The 12,001-nt window shown below is 36.4% G+C and overlaps 2 protein-coding genes across 6 annotated transcripts in view; one reads left to right on the forward strand and one right to left on the reverse strand.

Annotated features, from left to right (window-relative positions):
- Positions 1-12,001, forward strand: part of LOC106952362 (myeloid-associated differentiation marker homolog) — a 24,969-nt gene that overhangs the window by 8,906 nt on the left and 4,062 nt on the right. The window lies entirely within an intron of this gene.
- On the reverse strand, positions 629-7,907 carry LOC106952363 (lipopolysaccharide-induced tumor necrosis factor-alpha factor homolog). Of its 5 annotated transcripts, none has more exons than XM_015040427.1 (6): positions 7,702-7,907; positions 3,969-4,092; positions 3,774-3,932; positions 3,521-3,556; positions 1,287-1,431; positions 629-1,164 (listed from the first exon to the last, which is right to left on the reverse strand). In XM_015040427.1, the coding sequence occupies exons 1-6, from the start codon at positions 7,810-7,812 to the stop codon at positions 1,059-1,061; spliced, it is 681 nt and encodes a 226-aa protein (XP_014895913.1). In that variant the 5' UTR covers positions 7,813-7,907; the 3' UTR covers positions 629-1,058. The 5 variants fall into 5 exon arrangements, with proteins under 5 accessions (XP_014895913.1, XP_014895916.1, XP_014895915.1 ...); XM_015040430.1 differs by adding an exon at positions 4,710-4,804 and having other exon boundaries at positions 3,774-4,092; positions 7,702-7,719; XM_015040429.1 differs by lacking the exon at positions 7,702-7,907 and adding exons at positions 4,710-4,804; positions 5,407-5,852 and having other exon boundaries at positions 3,774-4,092.

The following is a 12,001-nucleotide window of genomic DNA, read 5'->3' on the forward strand; positions in this document are numbered from 1 at the left end:
AAATTCTAACTTATTGCTCTTTCTCTGTGACAACTATAAATACTAAGTGAGGAGAAATTATTCATGTCTTAAAATACGATTTTCCAGTCATGACCTTGAAATACAGAGTCTGAGGGTCTTCAAAATTCAGATGAAACATTATGCTAACCACTTTCTATTCAGAGATTGTGCTGTAGATTGCTGCTTTCCATAGGTTAATCCTCCTGATCCTGTTAAAGCTTTTAAACGAGTCATTTTACATTTGACTCTTGAGGACTTTTGGGCTTTTCAGATCTGCAAAACCAGCTCAAATAATCACCCTTCACCACTTTAAGCTGTTATTAAGTGTGTTTGATCAGCAACATCAGATTGTTACCTTCACATTCACAATATTCCATTACTGTAAATGCAAACAAGGAAATCTTATGTTTTTTTTTCTTTGCATTTGCTGCTCTATTTAGTCATGACATGAACAGGATTATTAATAATCGTAAATACATAGACAGAAAGTGAAAATATTGGTGAGAAATCAAAGGTTTTCTCAGGCCATTGAAACAAATAGAATAATCTTTTTACATTTAGAATATTATGGAATATATTCCCAGAGCGGGAAAATTCAGGTATTTAAATCATTTTTACATTGCTGGCAATAGGTTTGCACACAACCATTATTTGAAGACATTATTGGGATAATGGCTGCACAATACAGTTGGTATTACTATTGCCTTACAGCAAGAAAGTCCAAAGTTTGAATCCCTGCAATGGGTCTGTCTGCATGGAGTTTACATTTTCACCTCAAAGCACAGGTTTGTTCTTTCTGGGTACTCCCGACTTCCTCCCATAGTCCAAAAATATGATTGTTAGGTCAAATGGACACTCTTATGAATGGATCTGTGTATGTATGGTTGTTGTCTCTTTGTTGTGATGTAAATCTTTTTTTTTTTTTTTTTCATTTCAGCAGAAAAACAATTTCATACAATTTGACAAAAAAAAAATAAAAAAAATCACAATTTCCAGCATAAGGCATGTGACAACCTAAATGTTAACTCTTATTTTCCCAGTTCCTTGTGGGACGAGTTTCACATCCGTTTGTATATGTAGAGAACCTGCTGGCATCTTGGACAATAATGCTTCACATCGTTACAGGAATCAAGGCAGAATGGGATACAGCAGCAAAGCCAGCACCTGTACGGGGAAATGGAGATTGGATTCTGTAAGATTTTAAGCAACCTGTGGTTATTTGTATTTGAATGAAATTTGACTTTAATGTGTTCCTTTAAGATGTTAAGTATTTAGCAGGTTTTTACCCCACAAAGCACAATCCTCCACACACAAGCCAGGTCAACAATCCTGCTTCTGACTCTGTAGAGGTGATCACAGTTTCCTGGCAGTGGGGACAAAATGTCTGTCCAGGAACGTCATATAGAGCAGTTGATATCGCCACGCGAGTTACTGAAAAGCACAAAACACACTGAGATTAAAAACAAAAAACGTACAAATTGTTTTATGGAGTTTGTTGTTATATGTATGGTTTAATTTGTCCTTTGCCTTTTGCTCTAAGATAATGGATTTATTTTCATTAGAAGCAGAAAAAGAAGCTTAGAAAATATTAAAATAAATCATTTAAAAATGTAGAAGACGATGTATTATATAATTTACATGAAATAATTTGTACAAACTGTGCATAATTATGTATGTACACAAGTAGAAGTTGTCAAATATGACTGCTCAATCATTACTGATATTCATGAGTTTTTGGAGCTGCCCTTTTCCTGACCCTAAACCTGTACAAGTCCTAGATGAAGGTCAAATCTACAGACTTCATAGATCATAATTTTTTTAACTTGTACATACTAAGGAGAAGCACTGACCTCTAGTGGATTCACACAGAAATCTGCATCCTCACTGCAACATCAGTGAACATTTTTTGAGGCCATAAATTTATCTTACAGTTTTTCTCAGCCACTTTGCTGCATTTTTTCTGACAAAATTCAAATTCTCAAAACGACTTCTTCAGTGAATTATTAGTTTCTTCAACGTAGATAAATGTGTGGAACATTAGATCAACCAATGATCAACCAGTTTTCTGAACTAGCGTGGAGATGCATGTCATGAATCATCAACTGGCAAGTATATACTTTATATAGTGAGAACACAACACCATGTTACATTTCTGACAATGGAAGGACAAGGAACTGGACAGGTCAACAGCCAGAGAGAAGAAGAGGAGGAAGATGGGTGGGACTGTGGCAGAGGATTTAGGAGGGAGAATGGAGGAAGAAGCAGAGGACATCTTCCAGGATCCATCATTGCAACACCAGGATATGGTTTGCAACCCACAACAAGACGCTGATGAAGTTCCTCTCAGGAATGAGGAGCTCCTACTTCTCAATTCTTCACCCCTTAGTGGATTGTTTCTCAGCATGGAGACAGAAAGCATAAGAAGACTGCACTGTAATTCCTACAACTCTGTCTTGTTTTCCTTAAGGAGATTGTCTCATGTTCTGTTACGGATTCTGTCTTTCCTCTATCTCTTATCTGCAGGGTATGGTGGCAGCTTACATAACAGTGTTTAAGTGTGACTGCCGTCAGTCGTATGTAAACAGACTGAAACTGATTACACTACCCTTTAAGGAGGGTACAGATTGCAGAGAAGAATAACAAGCTAAACTTTGCCTCTCTTGGTTTTATCCATAAGGTGAGCTAAGTGTGGCCCCAGCGCTGGACAGTGAATGTAACGCTGTATCTCTATCCATTTGTATGACATGTATGGCTTGTAACATTTGAGAATTTTTCTGTATTAAAGCCTGCTTTTATATATAACCAAATCTCAATATTTCTCAAGGTAATTTACACTAAGGGGTTCTAGTCGGGTCCTGAAACTGGTTAACGGACCTGAGTGGAGCACAGAGACAGAAATGAATGGACTCCAACAGTTTGTCTGTCAGCAAATTACAGCAAAAGCATAAACATGAATCATGTCCAGTTTCTTGCCATTGATCTCCCACCGTTACAATTTACAATTCTTGTCATCAATAGATTAGCCACAGTTTACATTCGAATATCTCTCCAGAGTACACAGCCATCCTGACAACACGACTAATGAATTTGACTGTCTTAGTCTAACAATGAAATGAGTACTTGACATTCTGAGGCACTGACATGTTTAATGATACAGACAATTAATTTTGAGAGATGAACTCAGGATTATGTGAGAGAAACTGGAATTTGAAGGTAACCCATGCTGTTTTGCACAAATTGTTTTTAGAAATGCACTTAATGTTGTGCAAATGTCGAAAATGATTCAAGAAATGCAACCAAAGCCACTGAGAAAAACGGTCCCACTGCATTTTCTAAGGAAGAAAATAGATTTACAAGATTCCTAACATGTTACCATGAGAGTACGGCACGTGATCTAAGCTAAACTGGCCTGTGGTAGGAAGTTCTGCACACTTTCGTTTTGGCACACAGCAAGAGCAAATGTTTTTTTTTTTTTTTTTCATTTCATTCAGCAGCATTTTCCTGGTTGAGTCTGCCTCACCTGTTGGTTGAACAGGTAGAGGAGCATAAGCAACACCTGTGAGATGACAGAAACGGTTCAGCAAAACAAGGAACTAATCGTCTCAAAACACCATCAGTAAAAAATATGTGCATTTGTACAAAGATCTCCATCAACAAGCACTACAGTGTGCTTCTATACATCTTAAAGCCGAAAGTTTTCAAGATTTTAAGAATCTTTGTTCAAAGTTATGTAGAATATACTGCTAAACAGAAGAAAATAACTGATCACTTACCTCCATGTTGTCCAGCAGGAGCAGCAGAGAAACCTGGTTGAGCAGAGAAACCTGGTTGAGCAGGGAAACATTGTGGAGCGGAGACGCCTTGTTGAACGGGATAGCCTGGCGGAGCGGAGACACCTGGTTGAGTGGGGAAGCCTGGTTGAGTGGGGAAGCCTGGTTGAGTGGGGAAGCCTGGTTGAGTGGGGAAGCCTGGTTGAGTGGAATAGGTTGGTGGTGCGTACATCGCTGGCTGGCCGTAATCCATGGGAGGGCCAGGGTACGGTGGAGCCGATTCCTGTGTGTGGGATCCTTTCTCCATCTTCAGAAATCTCACCTGTAATAAAAACAAATATTCCTCATGTTGTGCGCACAGGAGGAGCAAGCAAATTAAAGCAAACTCAGCATAACATGATTTGTGAAAATCTTCTTGAGTTTCATATTTTGAGACAAAATTTGTTTGAAAACACCCAGAGCCGAAGATGGTGGGACGAAGGTGGGATGGTGGGACGAAGAGAAACCTATAGAGTGTTTTCACCACTCTATAGTCTGTCCTGACAGTAGAGTGGTGAAAACAAAATACCTCGTTGGAAACGGAACATTTTTCACATTTAACATTTTAATCACAATAAGGGTGAAAGACCTCCAACATCCTCAAACCGTTGACCACACAGCATGCAACTGATTGACACAACAGAAAGTATTTGATACGTTGCGTAGGAATGGCGGTGACTCTCGAGAGGCGAATGCATATTAGAAATAAATCTAATATAAATGTCCAAAAAGTAAAGAGAAAAGATATTTTCCTTGCTTAAACACAGAAAAGGCCACCGCCACCTGAACGTGGCAAGAACAGAAAGCGATCAATGACAGTCATCAGGGATACATTTCCCTCCTTCTGCATCTCAAAATCTACCACCAAATCATCTCAGCAATACAATAATAACCACTTACCTTCTCTTTTTAGTGCTTGCCTGGACCGTAACCTCACTTCTGGCACCTTCTCAAATAAACTTTATTTGGTGTCTGTAATAGTTGCGGTGTGGTCTCTGCAAGAAAGGTGTTCATGACTCCATTTTTCAGTCCCTAGCTCAACAACAACTTTCTGTCACTCGAACCCTCAGTTTCAAGATCTAAAGGTAAAAATTCAAAATACTATCTAGAAATCCACTCCATGTGCTCTCTCCATAGTTTCCACAAACACTTTTATTACTTTACTGTCATCAGATTCTTAATCTTTATGATAGGAGCTGGAAGTTACAAGGGAAGAGCGTTAAAGTTTCACAACATGGAGAAACGCTGAAGTCGAAACTCAGCGTTAGTCATGAACAAAAGTCCTTTAGTTGGTAGGAGGTTTTAGAGGTTTCCTGTAGAAAGCTTACTCACAACTGTGGAAAGTTATGAGCTTTACCCAGCTTGCTCAGACAAGCAGCTTAAACAGACTAGGTTTGCATAAACAGCCCGGATAAATGCCCTTATAAAGCAGCCTCTTTCAGCACGATATGTATCTCCCTGTCCCTGTTTTGGTTTGGCAGAGACGGCTTATGTTTACAGCACTTACATACAAGTGTATATCAAAACACCAAAATGAATTAACACCACAGTAGCAGCTCAATATTATTGGGTAAATATGAAATAAGTTTTAACTTACAGGTTAATTTGAAGAAAAAACAACAACAAAAGACAGTCTTCTGTTCAGTCTTCTTGGTCTTGAGCGATAAGAAAGTGCAGGAAGTCCCAGTCTAAATCAGATTAATGCCGTCTGATGCATCTGACGCTAAATCTAACGCAACTGATTGCATTTCCTAAAACTATAGTTCCGCCCTTCTCTTTTTTTTTTCTCTCCTCCTATGAAGCAAGAACAAAAGATCTAATGCCATGTGAACCTCAAAGCCTTTCATGCATACATGCACAGAAAATAATCCAAAATATATATTTTTTACCAATCCAAGGTTGTCTTTGATAACATTTTTGCCTTCTTAACTATTTTTTTATTAGTTGAATTGTCACCCAAATCTAAGTAAATAACATAGAATTAAAAACTTTATGATCCCAAAAACATAGCTGAATACTATCGTTTTTATTTTTAAACTTAGCTTTTCACTCCCTCTATGTTAAACACCTGCAGTATAAATACAATGCTTTTGTTCTTGCCAACTTCCCCCTGTGGTTTCACATCCGTTTGTTCAAACAGTGTTACTTGCTCCTACTGTGAAAGAAGCACGTGTAAATGTGGCCTAAATCAATTGAATCTTTCCACACGTTTTAATCAAAACAAATAATGTTCACTTCCTGAAGTTTCTAAGTGCGGTGAAGATCATGAAAAGTATTTACACACAGGTTACAAATCAAATCATTGCTATTGGAATTCAAAATATACTGCTCAAAAAAATAAAGGGAACATTTCACTTTAATTTTGTGTGTGGCTCCAAATCCAGGCCTCCATTGGTTAATAAATTTGATTTCCATTGATGATTTTTGTGTGATTTTGTTGTCAGCACATTCAACTTTGTACAGGACAAAGTATTCAATGAGAATATTTCATTCGTTCAGATCTAGGATGTGTTATTTGAGTGTTCCCTTTATTTTTTTGAGCAGTGTATTTGAAATATAGATGAAATTCTTGTGCTGTGCTCGGCCTCATGCAACAATAAATGGTTCAAAAATCATTCATGTGTACAGAATTAAGTTACAATGAACTTGAATTGCATATATATATATAAAAGCCCGTTTCTGCCACTCTGATAAAAATAAATTAAAAAGTTTTCTCATTATAATGAGATAGTATCTCATGTAGTATATTTCTGTTTATTTTTATATATTTATTTTTAACACGGGCAGATTCTATTTACTAATGTTCTTCAGAGTGTCAGCATATGACTGTCTCCAAAATGTCTGCTTGGATAGTAAACTAATATAATCTATATCAAATATGTGGTTTGATCCTTTACGGTTGTACGAAAGTTGTGAAATTAGAGAATACCAGTAATATTGAAATGCACATGCAGTGTTTTTCATCAGCCTGAAGGGGGAGCCAGAGCGCAAAGAAAAAGATGAAGCGGAGTGACTAGTGAGCCATAACGCGGTTTCAAAGGGATTTTAGCTTTAGATTTAAGTCATTTACTTCCATTGTGACATTTTTAAGCTATTCTAGTCCCTCAAGCATGACTGCAGTTTTTAAAACCATAATATAATAATGTTTTTCCATGAAGTTAAAATAGATTTTTTTTTTTTATCATACCACTTTATCAAACAAACTTGTTTTTGTTGTTGTAGTTGTTTTTGTAGGTGTATTTTTTGGAACAGCAGCGGTATCTTCAGGGTTCCTCTGCTACAGTCAGAGAGTTGTCTTTAGGTATTACTGCTTTATTGTATGCTAACCTTCACTTTTTAACAGCAAATGCTGCAAAGTCAGAACTTGCTGGCAATTTGATGGTTTGGTTTCACAGTTGGACAGGAAATGAGGATGCAATCAGCCTGGAAATGAATTCATTTTAATGCTTAACCTTGTTCCCTGTTTTATCTTGAAAAAGATTATCTTCTGCTTCTCAGTAATACAAGGTTTGATTTTTTAATTAGCTATTTGTCACCGGGTGGGCTGCCATCAGACAGAGCAGTGATAAAGCGTGGTCCAGTGACATTAAAAGCACAAGATTTAATCCACAGCACAATGACGTTAATTTAAACCCAACTCTGATGTGCATGTGTTGCAAGGCTTAAACTGTGTGATGGGCAAGCCACACAGGCTAAGATCCACACCTCATCATAGGTTGGCTTTCACTTTTGTTTGTTTTGTAGTTTAAGTATTAGTTTGTTTTGTAGTTTAAGTATTCCTTATATTATTTTCTACCACCTTACGATGTTTATATGGAGGGCACACATATTAACAATGCAAGGTTGAAATTCAACTATGTTGTATTAATATTGTTTTCTGTGTTTGAGTTACCTGGGTCTTTGGTGTTTGGCTCCCCCTTCCTGGCAGGCAAAAGGTGTGGCAAAGGGCCGAGTTTCCTGAAGTACTGCTGATGGCCTCATTGGCCTGAACCACCTGTGTCATGCTGGGGGGTGGTTTTGGGGGTTTATTTCATTGTTGGAGATAGTTGTCAGGTGGCAGCCATTTTGTTTCCCCCTATTGTGTCCATATGGTTTAGCTAAACCTGAAAACAAACTTTAGGGAGAACAAAGAACAGAAAGTACTTCAGCATCGTGGGTGTGCTCGACTCAGTTTGTTTTTAGTTTCAGTTCTTCAAATTTGTATGTGGATTTCCAGAAAAATGTTCAGTTAAGCTTTGTTTGGAGAGGGAGAAAAGCAAAGTTCAGCATTTATACAGTCACTGGTAATTACATGCCAAGTTATTAAATATGATCATGCGTAATTTTAAAAGGACTATCTCAGGCTATTGCTGGCTTCCCCAACTCTCCACCTTATCTCTTCTTGATCCTTTTAAAGGTGAATTAATGGAGGGCTCGGCAAAGACAAGCAAAGATTTATCTGCTCAGTGACTCATTCAGATCAAGTCCAATCACAGCCTTTCTTTCCCAGTTTGCTCACTGGGGGAAAGTCAGTGTTTTACTATAAACTGGAAGAGTGTGTTTTTGCATAAAGCATGCAAAAAATAAAAACTATTTTTATGTCCTCAAAACTGTGGAAAGATATCACACTAAGCTACACTAAGCTCCTGATCAACACAAATGACTATTTTGATATGATTCATATACTTTTATAAAACACTATGTTGGAGAATCCACTTTTGAAAGAGGTTAATTGAGTTTAAAATCTTTTATCTAGTCTGAAATTGTTTTTGTTTCTCTGATGACAGACGGTGCGAAAACTACAAGCCATGATGGATTCTGACTGAGATGGTTCAAGGAAAAAGAAAAAAAAAACATAATAATTGTCTTCAGAATTTTAACCTATGCTCAAGTTTTGCAGCCTCTACACTAGCTCTGCGTAGCTCAGAGAAAATACTTTAAAATGCTTTTGTTGGTACAGAAATCACTAAATGACTTTGCATCAAAATACTTAAAGGGGGTCTGAAGGATAATATATTTTTTCCTGGCATGTGGTGCCATTTTATAGCACAATCAAGTATGTTATTACCTACAGTTGTTACAAAAACCCTGTATATATCAAACATAACTTAAAAAATAATTTAACACCTAACCCTATTACTTGATGATTTTGATTATGGCATTTGGCAAATTTGAATGTTTTCAGCTTATTTGCAATTGTCAACATAACTGGTTATAGAATTATCACATAAAGTGGCCGCCTTGTTGCTGGATATGCTATTCCCTACAAATAGAGTTGACTTGATTTGATATGTTATTTGTTTTTTGAAGTTTTTAATTTGATTGCTTTCCATTTATATTCCTCAATTATAAACTCTGCATTGAACTGTTATCCTCTCAGGTAGTTGAGAGACAAGCCTTTGCCGCAGTCAAACGGATGACTCACAAATACATTGTGTTATTCATTAGATACTCCACAAGAGCAAAATCAGGGGAAATGATTTAAAACCGTTTTTTGCTAAAACACATGTTGATATTTGTTGTAAATTAGAACAATGCAGTTTCACACTTTACCGATCCTGTTTAGGAACTTCTGTTATTGTATTTTTCTTTGTTGCCAAATGAACCCATGAGGTGCTAACAGACTCTGTTCCAGCTGGTAAAGCATTGACGTCGACAACATGACAGAGCAAATGTGAATAAAACATACAGTTCCACATTTAGTTCCTCTTTGTGTGCATTAGCTTTACTAAGCCCTAAATCATTCTGTCAGCTAGTATCCACTTGTGTCATCTCAGATTGATGTGCACAGACTGTTATGGTAGCTTTGGTGCAGGTGCATATTTTATCCAACTATATAATTACATTTAGCTTGAATTTGATTGACTTTAAGTTAATATCTGGCCAGCAGTTCTGAAAAAAATATTTAAATCATGCTGGACAATTCAAATTTCCAGTTTCAACAAATGCATTTCAGTGAGTTATAGTCCAATATTTGCTCATCATTTGTCCCACATTGATCTAATCTTAAATGTGGAACAGGGCACTTTTATATCCCTTGAGAATAACACAACAGAGAACAACTTATCCAAGGTAATCATAAGTAATGGAGATAGACTATGCTCTTTGGAATATGGAGGATGGAGGCCAAATGCTGCCATTAATTAGCACTCTGCAGTCATGAGACATCAGCTACTACTTAGAAGAAATTATCCAGTTTCAAGAAATAGTCATCAGTGTTGAAAAATTATTCATGGATCATTTTATATATTTAACAGCGTTGTGTTTGCTAGCAACAAAAATGCATGACACATTTATTGGACGAGATACTTTTATATATAAAAACACATTTCTGTCAACTTTTTATGAAGACAAAATTTAGATAAATCAGAATTCTCTGACCTACTGATTTTTTTCTCCTTTAGACAAATACACACATGTATAATTAGGAATAAAATGAAAGCATTATTTTAGACTTAAAGGTTATTTCATTCAAACCAACCTAATAAATAATTGTTTTTAGTCACATTTTAAATTGTTGTTGATGTTTAAATCTTTTAAAACATGTTTACATAAGGTGTGTAATAATAAATGAAATAATTCAAATTTATTTCACTAATTCAATTAGAAAGCTAAAATTCACATTTCAAAGATATGGATCTGACTTTTATAGTCAAACCTTTAGATTTGGACTTTGGTATTCTTCCTGTGGCTTAATATTTGCAGACTAAGCTAATAATATTTGTTTCCAAATGACTAACCTTTGTTGAGAAATGCAATGTTGCTTTTAAGAAATTATGAATCATCTCAGTTTGCAACTTGAATTTATCAACTGATTAATTTTTCAGCTTCCTTAGTTTTTCACCTCTGCACATTATCGCCTCTTCATCTTTATCTGCTCTACTGCAAAGGTGTAAATGCCATTATGGCTTAAAATGATTTGTCAGATTCAAAGTGCATGTGGGTTAGAAAGTTATTCTTTATCTCTCACTGTGGCTTTAAAGTTTGTTTGTTTTATACATATATATGACAGGGTGTAGTTCCCATTGGTGTGTTGAAACAATTTTTTTATTTGAAGGGGAAGAACTGATAAGCAAATGTTATTTTGTACCTATTAAAGCAGAACTGCTGTGAGTTTCAAAGCCGACAGAACAGCAGGCCGACGGCAGTATCACAGTCAGGATGGTTACGCTGGATGTTAAGACGCTTACGGTACCTGTGGGTATTTTGAGGATACTGGCAGTCGTTTTCACGTGCGTCACTTTCAGCTTGGTTGCATCTGTGGGCCATATAGGGGTCTCATTTTGGGCATGGTGCATGTTCTCTTGGTGCTTCTGTTTCTCTGTCACCCTCATCATTCTGGTCCTGGAGTTCACCAGCCTCAGCTCGAAGCTGCCCATCTCCTGGGATGATTTTACCACCGCTTTTGCCATGTTGGCCACCCTAATGGTGAGTACCGATTATTACAATTTTGCAGTATATTATTGTCTTGTTTATTTAGTTCTTTCTCATTGAATACTCTTTGTGGTGCTAAGATATAAAGTGTAGAATTTGCCGAAACAGTATTATTTTAATACAACATGCAAACTTTGATAAACATAAAATTGAATATGATTATCAATGTAGATAAATGTAGATTGTTTCAAGTTTAACAATCTAAGCAGGTTAATGTTGAAAATTATAAGGGATATCATTAAATATCTGCGACAGACTGGGGACCTGTCCAGCGTGTACCCTGCCTCTCACCCGGAACGTTAGCTGGACATAGGCACCAGCAACCCTCCCAGTCCCACTAAGTGACAAGGGTGTATAGATAATGCATGGATGAATGGATCATAAATATTAAATGCTCAGTTAAACTAAACTTAAACCCACAAAAAGAAAGGCATAGTGCATACGGTCAATGCAGCAAAAGGAACATAAGCAGGACAATTAACTTGCTTGAGTGAATAAAGGTTAACTAATGTTGAAAATACAATTCATGCTAAATGTATTTCAGCAAAATAAATTAAAATTAAGGAAAATGAATAACCTTAGAAAAATCTTAGGGGGAGGAGAGACAGGAAAAGAAAAAGAACATAGCAAAATTGTATCAATAGAAATGAAAAATAAAGACAAATTTAATGAATAGTAAAAATGTATACATTTTAATAGAAAATATCTGGATAGTTTATACTACATTTTTAAACAATTTCTGTTAGATTTAATGGTGTAATAATTAGTTTAATGTGTAC

Source organism: Poecilia latipinna, unplaced genomic scaffold (genome assembly GCF_001443285.1).
Source record: "Poecilia latipinna isolate Pla-1442-1.1 unplaced genomic scaffold, P_latipinna-1.0 Scaffold509, whole genome shotgun sequence".
Taxonomy (NCBI): Eukaryota; Metazoa; Chordata; class Actinopteri; order Cyprinodontiformes; family Poeciliidae; genus Poecilia; species Poecilia latipinna.